Source organism: Bos javanicus, chromosome 3, assembly GCF_032452875.1.
Source record: "Bos javanicus breed banteng chromosome 3, ARS-OSU_banteng_1.0, whole genome shotgun sequence".
NCBI lineage: Eukaryota > Metazoa > Chordata > Mammalia > Artiodactyla > Bovidae > Bos > Bos javanicus.
In genome coordinates, this window is record NC_083870.1 from 31,866,894 (window position 1) to 31,888,636 (window position 21,743).

Below are 21,743 nucleotides of genomic sequence, written 5' to 3' on the forward strand. Positions count from 1 at the left end.
ACCTTCCTTCTCATACTTGCAAGTTAGCCCAGAAGTCCCTCCTATGCTTAGGACACTATAGCATGTTTAGGCCCAGTGGTGGTTGGGGCGGGGGGGGGGGGGGTGGTGGTTAGATATGAGAAACAAGTCACAACCAAAATCCAAAAATGACCTCCCTGGTGGAGAGAATGACTGTTTTCTCAAGAAAGTAATTTTCACAATTGTATTAGACATGGCTTATCCCAGGCTGTTTGTGCATCACAAAGTGATTCTGCTTATATTTAAGCCACTTCCCACTACCTCCAATGAATTGCAAGGAATTCAGGGGAAGTAAAATCAAGTTAAACAAATGACAGGAAATAGTACAATGGAGGGGAAAATGTATACTCTGAATTCCAAAACCCAATATGCATGACTTTTGCAATTTGGGGTAGTTGAGGAATAATCATCAGAATGGATAATTACAGGCCAAATACCAAAAGCAGAGATAGAGGGACACCCAAACCACCTCCTAGTTACTATAAGCTAGACATGTAGAGAGTCACAGAAGCTTTGGGACACTAGCAAGATGAACCATCATCAACTCACTCTTTTTTTTATCCCAGTCGTTCCAGCCTTAATTTGAAAGCAGATGACGGACTGAGACCAAACTGCAAAACATCCCAGATCACCACAGCCATCATCAGCATCCCCACTCCCCCAGCACTAACCCCAGAAGGTGAAAGTCGGCCACCCCCTGCCAGCCCGGGCCCCAACACGAACATTCCTTCCATAGCCAGCAATGTTGTCAAGGTCTCTGCCTTGTAAAACCACTGGACAGAGGGCCAGTGCAGGTAGTGGGAGTGAAGGGGGCTGGCATGTTGGTGGGTGGCCACTGGGACCACTCCCTCCCCCTTCCCCACTATTCCTGCCTGCCCTGTTGCACCCCTAGCACTGAAACTTGTGCCTGGAAGAGAAGGAGGCAGCGAAGGGGCACGTGAGGTTCACTGCTGCTGGCGTGGACACAGCCCTGAGCTACTGCATCTTGCTGGGGCCAGAGGAAGGGAGGATGGGTGGGGGTAGGGATGGGATGTGGGGGTACAGGCTGTGAGCCAGGCCAGGGCCCGGAGGGGGGGGAGCCTCAGACCAAATAACAGATGTTTCTGGAGACCCCAGTGAAGAAAATACAAGACCAAGAGCAGCACAGAGGCCGAGTTGTCACATGCAAAACAGGAAGAAAATATAACACTGTGTATTTAAGCACCTTTTTCAAGGCTCTTAATGGATAATATTTATTCATGGGAAAAGGTGGAAAACAAAAACACCAACGGAGTTTTGTGAAATGTTTTTCTCCATGGACCCAATACCTTTGAACCAAAACTGCATTTTGTGAGGGTTTTTGTTTTTGTTTTTTTCTCTCTCTCCTTTTATAGCAAAAGCTTTTAGGCTAAGAAGTCAGTTACTGCTGAGTTCTCTCTTCGTTCCCCCAGGTAGATGAGGTCAAATGAGTCTGGGCCCCACTGCCCAGCTGACCTGCACAGAGCTGCCAAGTGACCACACAGCAACACTCACCCTCTGTCTGTCCCTGTCTGCTTTGTCTCTGTACCTCTCTGCTTCACCCCCTGGGTGTTTTTCTCTGTGTCTAGCCATCTGTCTCAACACGGACCCCGGTGATCCTGAGATGTTAAAGAAGGCCTTCTCCACTGCCAAGCAACTACAGACTCATGCCCGGGAGTTCTATTTATGTGAATGCAGTGGTGGAAGAGAACAGAACAGAGCAAAAATGGGCATTTAGGGATGAGGGACATCTACCTTAAAGAGCAGAGTGCTTCCCTTGTGATTGGAACCACTGGTGTTTGAAGTTTGCATTTCTGGAGAAGAAAGGGAATGACCAGATTTATCACATTGGGATCTTGAAAAAGGAAACAGCCAACACTGGAGAGGCACAGGAAATTTCGGCCTGTGCCAGTGGAGAGAGAACAGAAGAACCCAGGGCTCCCAGCAGCAGCCGGCCCCTGTGGCACCTTGCTCTGCACCCTTCTTTCAGGACCCACCATAAAGCCCATCCAGAGCTCTGCCAAAAGGCTCCATGAGCAGTTAACTGCCGAGAAGGCAGTGGTATGGGGACCAAGCTCTGACTTATCTCATACCTGAGGCAACTCCCACAGAGGCTGCAGAAGGTTAAGCCTGGGTGCCTCATGAAGGATTCTCCAGAGTGAAAGCAAGTGAGAGATCACAGATGATATACTTACCTGGTCTGAATGATGCCTTGGGGTCCGAAGAGTCTTTAGGCCAGCTGTCCCTGAAGATAACTGAAATGGGGTAGAAGCCTGATCACCCCCCTGAAAGTGAGGAAGTAATTATTTCCGGAAAACCCAGACACATTTCTGTGCAAGTGGTTTGTAGCCACGTGGGGCTGGGAACACTATTTCTGGAATCCAATCAATTTTCACTGCTTTTAGCAGAGCAGGTGGGCCTTGGGGTGAGTGACAAAGCCCTTACCACCCTTCCCAAACCCTAGCTAGCCTATTGCAGTCTCTCTAGCCTGGATTCTGAGATATAGGAGTTCCTCAAGAACTCTTTATCCATTCAGCAACTTAGTGATTAGCTGTTTAATCATGGGCCGAGAATTTTTCTGCCCACCAGAGGCATCCAGAGGAGTTTCACTAGCCTGGAACCTAAAAATTACCTTCATTGGCTTCCCTATGACCCCAGCTCTATTGACCCTGCAGAAGGAGAAAGTCAAAGGGTTGTGAGGTGACACCTAGCCAGAAGGTGAGCAGAAGGGCAGAGGAGAGGGAGCCTTCTACTTCACGCTGTCCTCATTGGTCACTGACTGGGTCCTTTCTCTGATTTCCCCCTAACCCGAGAATGGGGTGGTTCTGGCCCTCTGAGCTCATGGTAGAAGTAGGCAGAAAGGCTTTACAACTACAGAGGAATTCGTGTGTATACACAAACACACAACAACCTAAACACACTCGGGAATAAGTTCTTCAACCCATTCATGTCATACATATGTCTCATTAGGGAAGGCAGAGGACTGGGCTGGACTCCATTTAAATGGCAGGCCAAGGACTAGAAAAGAAACTTTTCTCTTGAAAGAATGGATAATGGAACAAAGTTAGGAAGGTCTAAAGTTTCTAAGTATGTATCATGAGAACTGAATGGGGTAAAGGATAAAGAGGTAAATAGGAGCATGGTTACATATACATGTGAATGAACTGTGTTTAAGAACAGATCATCACAGGGTTAGAATAATGACTGCTCCAACCTGGGACGTGTTTGGTAGTGTACTGGGGGAGCATATTAGTGGTTCCCATAAAAATTAATGAAGAAATTTTAAAAATCATGTCCCAAATAATTTCCTGTTGTTTTTTGACCCTAATGAACTGAATGTTTTGTATTCCTTAAACTTCATTTCCAAATCTCACATTATACCAGGTCCTAAATGACCACTGGGGCTTCCCTGGTGGCTCAGATGGTAAAGCCTCTGCCTGCAGTGCAGGAGACCCGGGTTCAATCCCTGGGTTGGGAAGATCCCCTGGAGAAGGAAATGGCAACCCACTCCAGTACTCTTGTCTGGAAAATTCCATGGGCGGAGGAGCCTGGTAGGCTATAGTCCATGGGGTCACAAGGAGTCGGACACGACTGAGCGACTTCACTTCACAGCTGATAAAAAGCTTGGGTTGTCTCAGTGGGGTGGATTTGCTCCTGGAAGGATTTCACCTGGATTTCAAAGGACCATTAGACTAACCCCTTCAGCTCCATCCCTCAATGTAGTCTTAGCCAAAGATGAGAAATCCACTTCACTCAAGAAAATGGCTTGTCTACACAACGGAATACAGCCAGAAGGGCCAATACTGCTAAAGGGTATTTGTAAGTAAACAAAAAGGCCAAATGTGCCACGTCAGTTTAATGTCTAACTTAATGGCCAGTGACTGAAGAAATGGGATATTATCAGGGTTTCCAGGGGACAATGGCTTTCTGGGGAAATGGCTTGAGCTTTCATAGTTCTTTCATGAATCACTTCAGCATAATAGAAGATTCACAAAACTACCCATTCGATCCTACTTAACATTAGGGAGGGTTAAAAACAAACCAATACGCTACATTCAAATGAATGGAAACTTAGAAAACACGGAATTAAGAGTATATCAAACTAGAAGAGATTAGAGACTATCTAAGTCATTTTACAGTATAGGCTGATGCCCAGAGAAATTAAGTGACCTGCTCAAGGTCATGAGGTCATTTAATGACAGGGCTGGGGTCAGAACCCAAGTCCCTTGAATATTCGTCCAATGCTTTTTCCATTACACACATTGCCTCTCAGCAACAATGCTCAGAGAAGACCCATCAGAGATTACTTGCTATAACTACAGACATAGTCATGTGTGAATGCCAATTATTACTTGGACACAAGCCCTTTGAAACCACCTGACTGTACCAGTATAACCCATACCTTGGAAACCACCATCCACTAGATAGAATCAGCTAAGGCCTATCAATTCTGTCAAACGCAGGTGAGTAAGTGTACAGTCAGGTTTTTTCAGTCCAATGCTGTCTTTCCAATGCCCTTAATGAAGAGAGGGCTAGGACATTTTAAAGCATACTTTATGTAGTCTTTAATCCTTTCTAAAACCTCTGGTGGTAGTACATCAAGAACTAAATCTTTAATTCACAGAGGGGAAAACAGGCAGAAAGAAGCTGAGTGATTGCACTGCATGGTATCTGCATTCAGCAGTTTGTTCCTGCTGGCTGTTCAAAAGACAGTGCGATATAAATTCAGTATCTGGCATCGTTGGTTTTTTTGCTTTGTGCATGTTAGACCTGGTATTTCTACTGATACAAGTAAAAAAAAAAAAAAAGAAGAAGCTGAGTGACATTCAAATTCACATGGCAAGCTAGTGGCAGAACTAAGATCGCAATCCAGAGCTTAGACATCTTGCCCTGGGACTTTTCCCTTGACATTATGCTGTATTACTCTGAGGCTTGCTTATATGTTTAATACTTGGACTTTCAGAACCATCCTGAGCCAGGACCTCCAGAAGCACACACTGTACTATTCCTCCTTCATCCCCTCCTTTTATTACCAGTGTCAAGCTCAAGACCAGTTGCATAGAATCCTGTTCAAAAGACTAGGTATTCTCAATGATAGTTGAACACGTGAGTCTACGATCATACAGGAGGATAAAGTCAGCAAGTGGAAAAGTGAAAGTAAGAAAAATAAAAAATTTGAACAAAAATTAAAATGGCCAGTTAATGCTGATTCACAATTAACAAGCATGAATTTATGGATATGCTTGAGGACCTGACCCAGTTTTCAAACGATGATTCCTGCAGCTCAGGATCATGTCACTTTTTAGAATTGATCTAAACCTAGATGTTTAGGCTATTAATGAATTCTAGTGATCCAGGCTCCCCTCACTTCAATTACCAGAGAAATACAAGGCATAAACATCCTAACGCTGTTAATCTAAGGCAATATTAGTTTCCCTTCTCATCTAGTTGGCATGGTAACCATAACAGGGACCCAAAAGACTACTTTCCCTGAGTTCCTTATGAAATCTCTGCAAAGCTTTAAAATGAGTGAAGGAAAAATGTTATGACCTGTCACCCTTGGAGCCCAAACAGCATCATGATGAGCATCATTAGAACTAAGAGAAAGTGGATCAGAAAAAGAAACAGCTTTAAAGGGGTTCCTTTTGAGTCTTGTTTTCAATTCAGAATGTTCTATGTTTTTCTCATCAAGTGTGGGAATGAATTTCTCTTAGCAGGTTTCTCAACTACACTGGATGATGTCACACTAACCAGTGTAGGGCACTGACCCAAGTCCTGGGGGGCTCCTTGGACCAATAGACTATTTTACAAACCTGGGTGGTGGGAGGGATGGTATATTTTTGATAATCAGACATTCCAATGTAATGTTTTCCTTAGAGGTCACCCTCCCCCATTAATGTTATCGTGAAAAACATCACGTGTGTTCTTTTCTATTTTCATATAATAAATGGGCTTTGCTTACCAACATCACAATGGCAAAGAAGAAATACTGTACAAAACTGCAGAAAGATAAACATGTGAAATCTTTCTATGGAAACAACAACAAAAAACAAACCAACTCTTGAGTTTCCTGTTGTCTTCTTTTGAAACTGTAGTGCGTATGTTAAAATGTGTATCATTTACAGTATTGAGTCATGTGCCACTGCTGTACCCGATGTATCCAATCTGGATTAAACAACGTGCCACAAAATGATTATGACTGTTTAATACCTGTATTCTCCTGCTCTACATTAGAAAATAAGGGTAATTTGAACAGAGACTTTCTCCCTCGCCAGAAAGTCACAGAATCTCAGAAGGGTGCTTAAGCTCTGGTCTCATCTTCCCTTCCCCATCCTCCCTCAATGCGAGCAACTCCTTTATGACATCCGAGATGGTTCTTGCCTGCTTGTATACTTTAGTCATGGATGTTCACTAACAGGGAAAGCATTTGATTGCATTTGTCAACAGCTCTATTTTGAGACTCAGCCCTGCATTACTGAAAGAAAAATAGGCTTTTATGTATCCGTACTGGTTCTGCTGAGAATACACTGAATATCTACCATCTAAACCAACGTCTCAAACTAAAAGGAAAACTCAAAATTAAACGCTATATAGAGTATAGCAAAAAGCTTGGATATTAGAGGACAGAGCACATGTTCAGGTTCTATCATTTATATGACTTCACATCAGTGTTTGTGTGTGTGCATGTGGTCACACCCCGCAGCTTACAGGATTCTTAGTTCCCTGACCAGGGATTGAACCCTTGTTCCTGGCAGTGGAAGCACGGGTGTCTTTAACCACTGGACTGCCAGGGAAGCTCCCAGTCTCTTCTCTCTTGGCTTCAGTTTGTTTCCTCATCTTAAAAATGAGGGGACTGGGTTAGATATCTTGAAGATCTGTTCTTAGTAATTCTGGTTTAGGTAGTGAGAACTGGCATTTTCACATTTCACCATAATGTGGCAAGAACAATGGGAGTTCTTTTGATTTCCCCACAACAGCCATCGATGAAAATTGTAAGGTTAAAGCAAATATAAGGTTTGCTGTGTGTAAATGTAAAGCAAATGTGTGATGCCAGAAGGCCCTGAGTTGGCTGTGAAATTCATTTCTATCACTAATGTTCATAGCTTTGTCATCCACTAGGTGTCACTACAGATCCACAGTTCAAACAATCTGGAGCAGAGTAATGAAATCAAATGCATGGTGAGCAATATGTGCTTTTTCATGAAAAAAGCACATGTTAACTGGGGTATACATGCTTGTTCACAGACACAAAGCAATAAACATATTCTGTCAAAATGAGAGAACCTGGTAATGCAGTTCCAATGTCAGTTATGACTATCAAAAATATAATTTTATTTTTTAAGATTAAGATAGGGTTATTTATATTTGAGGGAGGGGAAAAATACCTAAGACTTTAAACTACTCCCTTGACTCATACAAGTTGATCCATTAAGTATCATAATTTCTGTTCAATTATTTTTAGTGTTCAAGGGCTCTTACTTTTAAACCATTTTTTTAAGGTTAGTGATCGTGTTAGTAGCTTAGTCATGATGTCCAACTCTTTGTGACCCCAGGAACTGTAGCCTGCTAGCCTCCTATGTCCATCGAATTCTCAAGGCAAGAATACTAAAATGGGTTGCCATTCCCTTCTCCAGGGGATCTTCTCAACCCAGGGATCAAACCCAGGTCTCCCACACTTCAGGGAGTCTTTATGGCCTGAGCCACCAAGGAAGCCCTTTTTAAGGTTAGGTTAGGTTTAAAAGGTTAGCAATTATTACTGCAATATTTACACTACTTTTAAAGATTACTTTTAATTACCCAAAGTTATATTCTTTAAGTCAGAATCATCCAAAGCAACAGGTTTCCCAAACACTTCTCTACATGTTAATGCTGCTAGCCTAATTTATGTCTAACTTGAACAGCTATATAAATGTATGGATTTAGTATTCTAGAAGTCAGACATTAAACCAATTCATAGTAGTCATGTATGTAAATGTATAAAGGCTCTCTATACTCATAAAAAGATATTCCTTTTCTCTAGAAATTATCTTATTAGTCATGTACCAGTTAAATCTTAGAGCTGGAAGGGACCCTAAAAATCTTTTGGTCTAACTGCCTCCTTTTACTGGTGAGACTATTGGACTTTGAGAGGTTAAATGACTGCTGCTGCTGTCGCTTTAGTTGTGTCCGACTCTGTGCGACCCCATAGACGGCAGCCCACCAGGCTTCCCGTCCCTGGGATTCTCCAGGCAAGAACACTGGAGTGGGTTGCCATTTCCTTCTCCAATGCATGAAAGTGAAGTGAAAGTGAAGTCGCTCAGTCGTGTCCGACTCTAGCGACCCCATGGACTGCAGTCTACCAGGCTCCTCCGTCCATGGGATTTTCTAGGCAAGAGTACTGGAGTGGGGTGCCAGTGCCTTCTCTGGGTTAAATGACTAGTACAAGGTAAAAAAGTTGGTAGCAGAGAGTCAACTAAGACAAACACTCCTTCCACTACACCACAAAACATTCTCAAGTAAATCTGCCTAAAACCTACCTACAGCTCCTAACAGATTAGGGGGATGTGCACCTAGACTGATAATTTCAGCAGATTCCTTCCACAGCCAGCACAATAACTATACCTCTTATCTGGGAAAGGTAACTGCTGAAATGTTCCAAGGAAAATGCTTATGAAAAATGAAATCAGTATCTTCATGTGTTATGGTATATGCTTACCTCCAGCTTATTTTCCTTTTTTTTTTTTTAAAAAAAAGCAAACACAAAAAAGACAACCCTAAAAGAGAATCCAATTAATTTCAAGACTAATGGGTATCCTAATTTCTAATTAAGATACAGAAGTATCCTAATTAAAATCCCCTAGCAATGATAAACTGTGAACTTGGCTGTACTGTGGGGGAAAAGGGTAGGGAAAAAAAAAAAGAGCTAAGCTCAATTATGTAACAACAGGATCTTAAACGTGTAATTAAAGTCATCTTAATGACATGCTGGACCTAATTATGGATTTGCTATTTACAGTGTTAATTCACTCTAACTTGGTAATACATGTACAGTACTGGTATGTATAAGTAAAGCCTATCACTGCCCAACCCAAAATGACAGGAATCTAAGTTAAACCATTAGGGCTGTGTTATGTGAGTGCTGGACAGTTAATGACAATGGCTGCAGATGTTTGCTGACAGCCCTGGGGGAAAATGTTAATACTGCCTAGACAAGTATGTACACAGGAAAGGAGAGCTTCCCTTTTAAAAAGTAAATACATATCTCTGTTCATAGGTGGTTCTCTCACTACAAATCCCTTTCACAGAAAGGATTTGGAACCAAACATGAATTCATAAAAGGGATGCTATAAAGAAATTAAAGAATATGTAACTTCTAATTACATTTTTCTAAATCATAATTTATAGACACAGAATTTCAGAAAAATGCTAGAAACTTCCCTTAGCCTACTAACTAGCAGAATAAGGCAGCTATTAATCTGGGTCCCAGAGATGGGCTTCAAAAGGTCTATGAACCCTTTGAAAAAAAATTGTTTACAGAATGAGAAACTTTTTGGGACAAATCTATAGCTTTCATCAGATTCATAAAAGGATCCAAAAATCAACAAAGATGAAGAGCTGCTCCTTTTCCTGAGAAACAAAAGACAGCCACTGATCCTTAGCTATTTAATGCATATCAAAAACACAGACAGCTCCCATAATCTTAAAAATAAGACATCATCATCAAAAGATGAACAATAAACATGTCAGCACACTTGGCTGAATTTCTTTTTTCACTGGAAGCAAATAGCATCAAATCAAGGACCTTGGGAAAGTCTAAATCAATGTTTATTCCCAAAAGGAGAAGCAGTTTTCTATCTACCATGCTACAAATTTCTGTAAGAACACACCTCTATGGAAATGCAGCCCAAGACTTTTGGAAAGAACTCCACAACATAAACCAGCATTACCTTTCAAATCTCAAGGTTTTTATTTCTTTTAAAGTAAGCAGTGGTATAAGTCTTTTTCAGTGTTTCTTTTCAGAACGGCTTATAGAAAATGGCACCCTGGGACCTTTAGCTTTACATCCCCCAAATTTTCTTTCAGGAATCTAATCCAGGGAGTTTCTTTAAAAAGATCTTTAAAAAGATAATACACTTGACCTACATCAGGTTGATTTAGGTCAAAACAACCTGAAAAATAGATATGTCCCAGCAGAAAGCCTCAAGACTTCTCCAGTTCCTCAAAAAATGCCACTATACACCACTCCCCGATAGGTCAAGGAGGATGGCAATCACTTGATATGCCCAGATGGTGTGAGGGGCAGCCTACTGTCACTGGGTGCTGTGCATCATTTCTTGTAGATAAACGGTATTCATCTGATAGGCTGCCATCCAACTTGGATGCCTCTGAGCATTCCAATAATACGACTGAGAAGCAGCAGCATAGTATTCCTGCCATGCCCTGTAGTAAGCTCTCCAGTACTCCTCATAGTCCTGATATGTATCAGAAAAACTTGGATGTGTTTCCCTCTGGCAGTCATACCAACCATCTTCCTGGGGTTCTGTCTGCAATCGATAGGAAGATCGCCTGGGAAGGTTTCTCCGGCTCTGCTTAGCTCTCTGGTTATGGTTAGCGCCCTCCTTATGCCTTGTCTTTACTTGGATTTCAGTTGATTCTTGATACTCTACTAGGCTAGGGGTGTCATTTCCATTCAGAGGCTGTTCCAAAGAGATATGGCCATCCATAGGAATAGATTCTGAGTCTTTCAGCTGAGTATCAGAAGAAACTTCCAAGTATGACTTATTTCCTTTGCTCTGGGAAGAAGTCCTTGAGCTGTAAGAATCACTGTCACTCTCGGAGTCTCCAGACTGGCTGCTACTTGCCAATATCTGCACTCTCTCTTCAGTAATCCTGTTTTTCACAAAACCATTTTGAGGATTCACAGACTGATCCCCAGGACCTGTGTAGTGTCTGATGATTTCCACAGGTTTCTCTAAACCCTCTTTAATATAGTGTTCATAATCCTCCACCAATTCTGCAAAAGTCAAAATACACGGCAAATGGGTTTTAAAGGAAGACAGACAAGGAATTTTGGGGAGTGACACAGAAGCTTCTTTGACTTGGTGCTGACTGTTAGTAGGGTTTTCAATAGAGGTCTGAACAGAATTCTTCATTTGCTCTTCCGGTTGTACTGCACAGCCCAGTTCTTTTGGTGATATGACTTTTTCTACGATTCCACACTCTGAATGGCTTTTCACAGGAAGTTTTTGTTTGGTATTACTTTTTGATTTCACTGATACTGTAGATATAGAAGTATTCCTAGATGAAGCCATGTGTTTACCATGAGCTTTCTGAGTCTGAAAGGTTCTCTCTATTTTTTGAATATGCTTTTTTAGAGGCTGGGTAGGTACACTTGCTAAACCATATGTATGCATGGCAGCTTCAACCTCCACATCCCAATCCAAACATTCTTCCATCAGATCAGGAGGAATAGGATCTACATAAAAGGAATTAAAAAGTATTAAATTCTCAAGTTGCTTTAGACCAGCATTTTCTGAATGGTTTAATAAAGCTTTCCATGGTCAAAAGAGTTAAGAAACAAAATATACTAACAATATACTAAGAAGCTTAATATATTAGTATTTTAAAAGACCTAAGTAATCCTCACAGGAAAGAATTTTGGTGACAAATATACAAGACCATCCCATACTCATTAGCAGTATCACCCTCTAACCTCTCAGTGAAAAGAGCTGATTCTAGGAGTAAGGTGCCTCTGTAGCAGTTCTCCTACCCCTCGTCATCTCCCTCTCACCAACTTCTGCCTGTGATCTCACGACTCATAGCAGCAAAACAAAGGTATTAGAAAACAGACCATGCTCCCTAAAACTTACCAACTGGGAAATATTACAACCGCAACTCTGCACCCAAGTAAATCTGCCACCCTATATTATATTCTACCCGGGAAAAAATCAACTCCCTCAATGGTGGAGGGAAAAAACCTCCACAGGGGAAAAAAGACAGATAGATGACTGTGAAAAGACCTGTGATATCAATGGCACTTGTAAATCTAAAAAAATGTACTGGCTCCAACCCTCTGAATTTCCTCTTCCAGCCAGGTGTGACAATTTGCTTCCACCTACACTCAGGTCTTTCCAAAGTGTGACCAATTTTCATCTTAGAGCAAGTACACAGAGCCTCAGCTTTACAAAGAGCTCACCTGTCATTGCTGGTGCTGTTCCATGTATGTGTACCCACTACTCATTCCCTCAGATCTGGATTCTTCAGCTGGGGCTCTTGATTCTTCATTGAATAGAAACTCTGACTAAACTCAGATTCCTGCTAAGATGATATCCCTTGCTTGCAGAGATCTATCATTCAGGTCAATTTCCCTCCTAATCCTGCTCCTGGATACTCACCTGAACAGTCTGTGGTCACACAAGTGTCTAGTCCAATACAGATCTAACACCATGAGTATCATTTTCTCACAATTTCAGGGCTCTGTTAACACTTCATAAAGATCCAAATACATGTCATTTTCCAGTAACCAAAGACAACTTTTTATCACTAGATGTTATGATACTGAATCCTACCACAAGGCCTACTCCTCCTATGTCAATTTTCAATTTTTTTCTGTATTTATAATTACAAAGATTATCAATACTTATAGAGAGAATTAACAAAATATAGTCTCAGAGAACCTAAAGACCATCTACTCTAAAAACAAATACTTTGTAAACCCGGACATAAGCTTAGAGTAATTTTAAAAATCTGTAAAAAGATAATAAAATGAATTATCACAAAGCCAGAACTACTAAAATTCACAGTACTCCTAGACCTGTGCTTAATCTAGCTTTGTAAAAATCACTAAAGGAGTGAAATATATTGGCAAATATTCACTGCCATATTTATTCAATAACATATCCCATTTTCTAGAAGATTATTTATATATATGTTTATATAACTATACAATATATATATATATATGTATCTATATAATATATGGAGGAGGAGATAACAGAGGATGAGATGGTTGGATGGCATCACTGACGCATTGGACATGAGTTTGAGTAGGCTCCGGGAATTGGTGATGGACAAGGAAGCCTGGCATGCTGCAATCCATGGGATCACAGAGTCGGACAGAACTGAGAGACTGAACTGATTGATGTGTGTGTATGTGTGTGTGTGTGTGTGTGTGTGTGTGTGTATACACACCTGCTTTTATATATATATATATATGCCTGTCTCTTGGGAAATCTGTATGCAGGTCAGGAAGCAACAGTTAGAACTGGACATGGAACAATAGACTGGTTCCAAATAGGAAAAGGAGTACATCAAGGCTGTATATTGTCACCCTGCTTATTTAACTTACATGCAGAGTACATCATGAGAAACACTGGGCTGGATGAAGCACAAGCTGGAATCAAGACTGTCAGGAGAAATATCAATAACCTCAGATATGGAGATGACACCATCCTTATGGCAGAAAGCAAAGAGGAACTGAAGAGCCTTTGATGAAAGTGAAAGAGGAGAGTGAAAAAGTTGGCTTAAAGCTCAACATTCAGAAAATGAAGATCATGGCATCTGGTCCCATCACTTCATGGGAAATAGATGGGGAAACAGTGGAAACAGTGGCTGACTTTATTTTGGGGGGCTCCAAAATCACTGTGGATGGCGACTGCAGCCATGAAATTAAAAGATGCTTGCTCCTTGGAAGAAAAGCTATAACCAACCTAGACAGCATATTTAAAAGCAGTGGCATTACTTTGCCAACAAAGGTCCATCTAGTCAAGGCTATGGTTTTTCCAGTAGTCAAGTATGGATGTGAGAGTTGGACTATAAAGAAGGCTGAGCACCAAAGAATTGATACTTTTGAACTGTGATGTTGGAGAAGACTCTTGACAGTCCCTTGGACAGCAAGGAGATCCAACCAGTCCATCCTAAAGGAAATCAGTCCTGAATATTCATTTGAAGGATTGATGTTGAAGCTGAAACTCCAATACTTTGCCCACCTGATGCAAAGAACTGACTCATTTGAAGACCCTGATGATGGGAAAGATTGCAGGCGGGAGGAGAAGGGGATGACAGAGGATGAGATGGCTGGATGACTTCACCAACTCAATGGACATGAGTCTGAGTAAACTCCAGGAGCTGGTGATGGACAGTGAGGCCTGGCGTGCTGCAGTCCATGGGGTCACAAAGAGTCGGACACGACTGAGCGACTAAACTGAACTGAACACACTAACATGCATACATTAACATATACAGTTGACCTTTGAATAACACAGGTTTGAACTGAGGGTTTGAAGGTCCAGTCATACACAGACTTCTTCCAGTATATATGACAGTACTACACAGTCTGCTGTTGGCCGAATCAGTGAATGTGGAAATACAGATATGGAGGGCTGACTCTGAGTTATACAGGGACTTATGCTGCACAGAGGCTCAGCACCTCCAACTCCCATGTTATTCAAGGGTCAGCCGTACAGCATATAAATCATATTTCCACACAAGAGTTTAGGGTTTTTAAAAAAAGTTTTCAAGAAATCATTAATAGTTTCAAAACATGCATTGTTTCCAAGATGGCACTTTTAAAAAGAAGCTTGATAAATGATTCATTATAATCAAAAGAAAATACTTAAACATTCAAATTAAAGATACTTCCTCATAATAACAAAGGAGAACATGAGAAGAATTATCTTCACCACAACATAAAAGGTAAGATACATCCTTGATATAAAAGAATAAAATCAAATTTGAAGGCTATAAACTATGGAGTTAATACAACAGAAATATATTTTTCACTTTTCATGTGAAAAATATATTGTTAGCTTACAATTTTCTCCCTGCTACTTATTAACTTTAAGACCTTAGGCAAATAGTTAACCTCTCTCTGTCTCAATATCCTCTTCTACAAAAGGTAGATAATAATAGCACATAACTCAAAGGATTGTGGTGAGCATTAGATGAGTTAACATACATAAATATTTATAAATACTTAGAACATTACACATCATAAATACTCTATGTTTGCTATTATTTTTATTAGGCCTATCATCATTACCATTATTATTTCAACAGCAAATGAAACAGATAAAATATACCTGGTAAAGGCAGAAGATTGATAGTACATTTCTGGGCAATTTTCATCATCATGTTTTCTTCTTCTCCCCTGCAGCAGTAGGTCACTGTCAGTCCCAAAGTTCCTAAAGCACCGAAAGAGTGTTAAGTTGTTAGTCAGTTTTCATATAAATGACATTCCAAGTCCACTTGCCACAGTATAGCTTCCTCCCCTTAAAGAAAGCATCTCAATTTTTTTCTTTTTACCAAAACGGCCAGCTCTGCCAATTCGATGCATATATGTCTCGCAGTCCAATGGTACATCCAGGTTTACAACTAGGTTCACCTTCTCAGCATCAATTCCACGGGAAGTCTTGAATTGAAGAAAAGAACAAGTGCTTGTTTGCAGTAACGACTGCATGGACACACCATTATTCTAGTGTAACCAAGAGCCAAATTAAGAACAGGAGGATATTTAGGAGCAAAGGAAAATTTGTTTCTAATAAATAACTGCCTTCAAGAATAAATATTAAAAACACAAAAGACAGTTTTAGGAAAACATATTCCCCAGCACTGGAATATGATTATCTTCTGGTATTCCTGTCAGATACACCCACCTAAAGTAATAGTTGAAATCTGTACATTTGATAACATATGTCCAGATGGATTAGTCACCCAAACTGAACAGCAAATTTACCAGATCTGTGGAAATGAGGACTCTGCAATGAAACTGCTTCAGTTTAGCCATAGCATCAAGACGCCGATTCTGATCCATGTTGCCTAAAAAGATCCAGAAATAAAGTCACATAAAACAAGCTAATATACATTTATCAAATCCACAAAAAGCAGAAATAGTAATACCCAGTCTTAACAGTTAAAAAATGTAACAACCAAAGTTAATTCTGTCATTATATGGAAATCTAGGTTATGACCTAAAGTCAGAATCTTTTAAAATATAGTTAGGCAATCAACTCAAAATTCAATTTTAATTTTTTTCTTATTTTTATTTTTTGGCCTAGCTGCAGTATGTGGGGATCTTAGTTTTCCAACCTGAGATTAAACTCATGCCTCCCTGCAGTGGGAACACAGAGTCTTAACCACTGGACTACCAGGGAAGTCCCTAAAAATTCATTTTTAAACGGTGACTTAGGCTATGCCTGCAGATATAACATTATATCTAAAAGTTACATATAAGGTTTAACAATTCTTAGCAAAATAAAATTGCTTTAATCAGCTGCTTATCAATTTGGTATTGAAGTGTGATCTACAGTCCAAATATTGGTCCATGAGATATATCATTACCAAACAAGCCTATACTAACAGGTTAAAAACTAAGCTGAGATAGCAACCAAAACTCTAAAAAGGCTCTCACTGATCAAAAATTCCTTTAAATCTTCCATTCCTAGGTCAGCAGTAATAATTCACCTTTGTGTCAAAAATCAATCAGTTCTGAGTCTTCCTTGGTAGTAGTTCAGTGATAAAGAATCTGCCTGCCAACGCAGGAGACATGGATTCAATCCCTGGTTTGGAAAGATCCTTCATGCTGTGGAGCAACTAAACCCATGCATCACAACTACTGAAGCCTGCGAGCCTAGAGTCCATGCTCCACAACAAGAGAAGCCACTGCAGTGAAAAGCCCAATCGCTGACACTAGAGAAAAAGCCTTCACAGCAATGAAGACCCACCACAGTCATAAATAAATAAATGAAAATCAATCAGTTTTGCCTTCCAAGAGACCATAAAAGTCAATTCAGTCAGCAATTCTTAGCAATTTTAACATGATTATCTTAAGACAAAAAAAAGACTTTGTTTCTATAAAATCAGTTATTTGTGTATATAACTCAAGTTTTCTACTATATTATAAACCATGTTACTTCTTAAAAAAACAAGGATATTGGTATAACCAAATCTCAGTGAAAAATAAACCTGAAATTCCGTTTACTCTAAAGACTCAGTATAACCCCACATTAACAAGTCAACTCATAAAGTGGTATCTCTTCTGACTTGGGAGAAGCTTCAAGTCAGGATACTCAACAAAGATTAAAGTTAAGAGATGAAGTTACCTGAAATGTACTCGGCAGGAAAGCCTTTAGAAGAAAGGATATCAGCCAAGTGTTGTGCTCTATGAAAAATAACACAGAGGGTTATAATTTTACAAATACTGCCCACACCTATCTTTGTATTTCATAAGTTCCCCAGATGACTTTTAAGGTACAGTACCTGCTGTGTAAGTTAGAAAAGACTAAGGCTTGATTAAATGGAATTTTGCTGAACAGTTCCTGTAAATGTTGAGTCTTTTCCTCAAAAATCTTATGGGCCAAAGGGTATGAATTGACAATCTTATAATACTGCTTCAAACCTATAAAGAAGAGTCTTCTGTTAAAACAAACCTATTTGCTAAATAAAGCAAATATGAAAGCAATAGACAACTAAACAAAAGAAAGCTCCAGAATATCATGAACAAACCCAGTAAGTAACAAATCCAATATCTATACACACCTATTAGACTCGGATCACTGGAATTTAGTCTTACAAAAGTGGGCTCCCTCATGTACTTTGTCAAAGCATTAGCCAAAAATTCAGGGTAAGTAGCTGACACTGCCAACATCTGTTTACTTGCAGGCAAGGAAGAATAAATCCAACTGCAAAATAAAAGAAAAACACACACTCTGAAAACTATTCAGATGGTAATCACCACTTAGAAAAGCCAAAGACAGATACTTTGGAGCACCATTTTAATAATCAAGTACTTATTTTTCTTACTTTATTTGCTCTTGGAAGCTGCCTTCTTCTAAGAGCTTATCTGCTTCATCAAGAATAAAGAGACGTATACTGCCTGGATTCAAGTAGTCAAGTTCTATCAGTTGTTTAATTCTGCCTAAATTCCAGAAAACAAAACAAAACATATTCAAATATTCACAATGCACCAATTTGTGGAAATTTCAACCAATTCTGTTACTCTACTTAACAGGTGGAACTGCTGATCTGAGCCAACCCTCACTATTCTCTATTTACACACTAAACCCCACAAATTAGAAATCTTGAGTTCTGATCCTGCCTAAATCTGTTATTCTTCCCTCACATTTCATCACCAATATGTATGGAAAATAAACACTATTCCTATTAAGAGCTGTAAGGCACTGAATGCGATTGTGATTCTGAGTGATTCATGACTGAAAGATAATACGGAAGCAAAGAATAATCCCAATCCATGGCTTAGAAGGGCTTCCTGAAAGTCATCTCAATACTCTTCTTTTCAAAGGCCTATCCCATACTTAAACATCCTTAGGAATGGAGATTTTATACATTCTGTTGGTAATCCAGTCATGTGTTTATATCTCACTAATCTAATGTTCTTCATCTTTAATACTCAAAATAATTACCATAGTTATCAAAGACTGCCATATTCTTATTGTTATATTAAAGTGCTCAGTTACTTAAAAGCCTAGTAATTAAAAGGTGCTGATATCTTACCAGGAGAACCAACAGCAATATGACACTTTTTAAGTCTGGTTTTGTCTTGAGATAATGGAGTCCCTCCAATAAACACATGACATTCTAACCCTTCCATTTTTATTCCAATGGCTGTGATAACAGAATGTATCTGTACAGCAATTTCTCTTGTCGGAGCCAAGATCAAAATCTAAAAACAAAACATAAAATATACCTTTAACAAGTCAGCAGAATAAATATATAAGGTAGGACTCAAAAAGATATCCCCAGTGCCTGGCATAATTGTTTACAGATAACATGGGCAAATCATATTATCTTTAACATATCTTTGTTGAAGAAATGATCCCCAAACCCAAATCTCCTGTTAATTTGGGTAAGGCCATCTTAGACACACTCTGAATCTAGAAAATGGGAGATCAGTATAATACAGTCACTGTTAAGAACCACCTAGTTACGACAACAGCCAATTACCTCATTACCACAAATCAGGCAAAATGCTAAACCTCACCATAATCTGGTGAGCAAATAAAAGCATAAAAAAAATCCCTATTTGTATTCTCAAGAAATGACAAAATTGATACACATGGCAGACTTGTTTTATTTAACATGTAGTAATAACAGAAATCTCTAAACTTCTATTTGGTCACTATCCCATCCATACCTCCACCACTCAATAGCCTCAATGTCTACTTTCCCCGTATACTTGTCATCTATGCCTCAAGGGAATCATTCACCAACTTCACTTCTATCTCTGAGGAGCCACTGGTATTTCATCTGACGTGTAGTAAAATCCACATAACACACCCTCCTTTGGGTCATCTGAGCTAAACTCACCTGGGTACTTAGGTTCTCAAGAACAAGAGAGTCCAAAGCAATGGTGGAGAAGACACAGGTTTTCCCAGTTCCAGACTTAGCCTGAACAATTAAATCTGAGAAGAAAAAAAAGTTAGCTAGGACTGAAGAAACTTAGGTACGAATCCCAGAACTAGAAGGGTCTCCAGAGATCACATCGTTGGCACTTTGGTTTTTACCCTTAACTCTTAAAAAAGCATGAAGCCATATCCAGAAACAGGCCTCCTCCCTGAACCCCTACCATTTCTTTTCTTCTTTAGGCTTAAGAACCAGAGGTTTGAAGTATGAAATCAAAGTATCAGTAGGGTCACATTCCCTCCAAAGGCTCTATGGTCTCAATACAATTCTTCCCTGTCTCTTCCAGCTTCTGATGGCTCTGATATTTCTTGGCGCGAAGCTGTGTAACTACAATTTCTGGCTTTAGTCACTGGATTTAGGGCCTACCCTAATCCAGGATGATCTTATCCGAGATCCTTACTGTTTGCTTTTCTCAAACGTAGAATCACTTGTCAGAATGGAATGGACCTTAAATATCTCCAAATTCAGTACTGCGCCTCCGTTTGACAGTGTAGGAAATAGAGGCTCGCGGAATGCGGTGTCGTGACCCTGCAGGCAGCCGCCCTGGGCCCTTCCCGGCCTTCGCCATGGCTCGACCGCCCCCAGCATCCCCCACCTTCGGCCCTCCTGGCTCCGCTAGTGCTCCCTCCCTCACCGAGTCCACATCGCCCCAGAGGGATGGCCTTCAGCTGCACGGGCGACGGCCGCTCGAAGCCAACCGCCCGAAGGCCCTCCAGCACCGGGCGCGACAGCAGCAGCGACTCGAAGTCTGCTGGCTCTGCCAGCAGCACGTCCCCAGTGCGGGTCCGCGGGCCGCTGATGTCGTGAGCCGTCCGTAGGGTCCGCACCGGCCGGGAGGCTGGCTCCGGGGCCGAGAACTGCGTGGCCACACGCTCCGCCGGCATAGCGGTCTCCACGGTCTCTAAGGCCGCTGGGGCTTCAAACGCCGCCGCCATGGTAGCCGCGCCACCGGATCTCGCGGTACTTGGGGCGAGGCTGAGAGCCTGAGAGCGAGAAGAGGAAAAACTTTATTGGCACTCTTCCCGCGAAGACACTGACACGCCAGGCCTCGAAAAGGAGGGGAAGTTGAAGGCTTAGAAACACTCAGAAACAACTACAACAACAACAAAAAATGTGACCAGAGGATGGCGGGAAAAGGGAGGAGAGGAAAACAGAGGTTACCAGCGTATCGCCGCCTGCGACCTGTAGAGGGCGCCGCGCTAGCGATGGGAGCACCGCCCCGCCCCGCCCCGCCCCAAGGCCCTCTGTGGGCGGGTCCGCCCCGCCCAGCGCCCAGAGTTGGCTGCCTCACAAAGCTGGCTTTGTGATGCGGTCTGTGCGTCAAGCTCCCCGCCTCCGGGCCTTGACTCCGCGGTCGCTCCCTCCCGATCCCCACCCTGTCCCGCCCCAACTCGCTGCCTTGACCTGCGCTCTCGGAGAGCGCCCGGAGTACAGCGAGACGATTGACCACGTTGCGTAGTATATGTCTGTGTGGTTTCCTCTTTGTGTCCCCAACCCCTAGCACAGTACCTGGCACACAGTTAGCCCTGATAAAAGAAATCGGATAGGAACCAGCAACTGCACTGACAGCTCCCACATTCGAATCTCCACCTCCGACCTCTGAACTCCACACTTGTACCTCTATCTGCCGTCTCAACACCTCCATCCACTTCGATGTCTAAGCTCAAATTTAATGTTTTCTGCGCGTTGCTCCTATCCCTCCCCAACATCATTTCAAGAACAACTTTAGGTCTCAGCTCAAATATCACCTTTTCAAAGAAGACTTTCCTGAACACCCTGAGATAGGTCCCTCATCCTGGCAGCTCCCCAGCTTTTCTCATCACTCTATTCCCATGTTCTGGTTTATTTTTCTTCATGGTACTTATCACTAGCTGAAATCGTGTTTATTGTCTGTCTCCCCGACTCTATGAGGACAGAGATCTAATCTCTCTTGTTCTCTTCAATATCCCTTGTTGGAAAAAAGCAATCCGACCCAGAGTAAGTGCTCAATATTTATTGAACAAATGAGTTCCTATAACGAAGTCTGAATCATAACTCCCAATGTAAGTGTTTCTGGAACCTAATCTTACAATTCCAAATCTAAAGATAATCCTGCATCTAACCCCAACTTTTGCCTTTGTCCTGATACCGTAATTCTGGTCATTATCTCTCACCAGTTTACATTTCCCTTCTCCCTCCCTCTCTCCCTCTCTCTCTCTCTCTCTCTCTCTCTCTCTCACACACACACACACACACACACACAGTGATGATTCAGATTCCAAAAGAGGTAGGACTTTGGCTTGGTAATCTCATTGGGAAGGGGTCCTCAGATGCATTTTTCTTAGAAATTT

The 21,743-nt window shown here is 41.2% G+C and overlaps 2 protein-coding genes, 1 long non-coding RNA gene and 1 other non-coding gene across 5 annotated transcripts in view; 3 read left to right on the top strand and 1 right to left on the bottom strand.

Annotated features, from left to right (window-relative positions):
* The window catches only part of KCND3 (potassium voltage-gated channel subfamily D member 3), a 222,000-nt gene extending 217,768 nt beyond the window's left edge, over nucleotides 1-4,232 (top strand). For both annotated transcript variants that reach the window (XM_061410810.1, XM_061410811.1), the window contains one exon: nucleotides 585-4,232. In XM_061410810.1, coding sequence (XP_061266794.1) covers nucleotides 585-786 — 202 coding nt within the window. In that variant the 3' untranslated portion in view covers nucleotides 787-4,232. The remainder of the gene's footprint in view (nucleotides 1-584) is intronic.
* LOC133244120 (uncharacterized) overlaps nucleotides 1-21,743 on the top strand; it is a 315,193-nt gene that overhangs the window by 266,560 nt on the left and 26,890 nt on the right. The gene's annotated exons all lie outside the window — the stretch shown is intronic.
* On the top strand, nucleotides 4,672-4,808 carry LOC133245452 (small nucleolar RNA SNORA8). The gene has a single exon (XR_009735709.1). It is a non-coding gene; the product is annotated as a small nucleolar RNA SNORA8 (small nucleolar RNA).
* DDX20 (DEAD-box helicase 20) lies at nucleotides 9,938-20,675 on the bottom strand. Its single transcript, XM_061410809.1, has 12 exons — nucleotides 20,575-20,675; nucleotides 20,048-20,396; nucleotides 19,318-19,412; nucleotides 18,505-18,673; nucleotides 17,794-17,908; nucleotides 17,530-17,672; nucleotides 17,251-17,389; nucleotides 17,094-17,152; nucleotides 15,728-15,810; nucleotides 15,298-15,403; nucleotides 15,075-15,176; nucleotides 9,938-11,470 (listed from the first exon to the last, which is right to left on the bottom strand). Exons 2-12 carry the CDS (start codon nucleotides 20,346-20,348, stop codon nucleotides 10,305-10,307), a joined length of 2,478 nt encoding a protein of 825 aa, XP_061266793.1. The 5' UTR covers nucleotides 20,349-20,396; nucleotides 20,575-20,675; the 3' UTR covers nucleotides 9,938-10,304.

Coding starts and splice junctions, on each gene's coding strand:
- DDX20 (XM_061410809.1), bottom strand. CDS start 20,348: ATGGCGGCGGCGTTTGAAGCCCCAGCGGCCTTAGAGACCGTGGAGACC. Junction 19,413..20,047: donor TCTGGGGCGATGTGGACTCG/GTGAGGGAGGGA, acceptor TTTTCTTCTCAG/ATTTAATTGTTCAGGCTAAG. Junction 17,673..17,793: donor AGCTTCCAAGAGCAAATAAA/GTAAGAAAAATA, acceptor TTTATTTTGCAG/TTGGATTTATTCTTCCTTGC.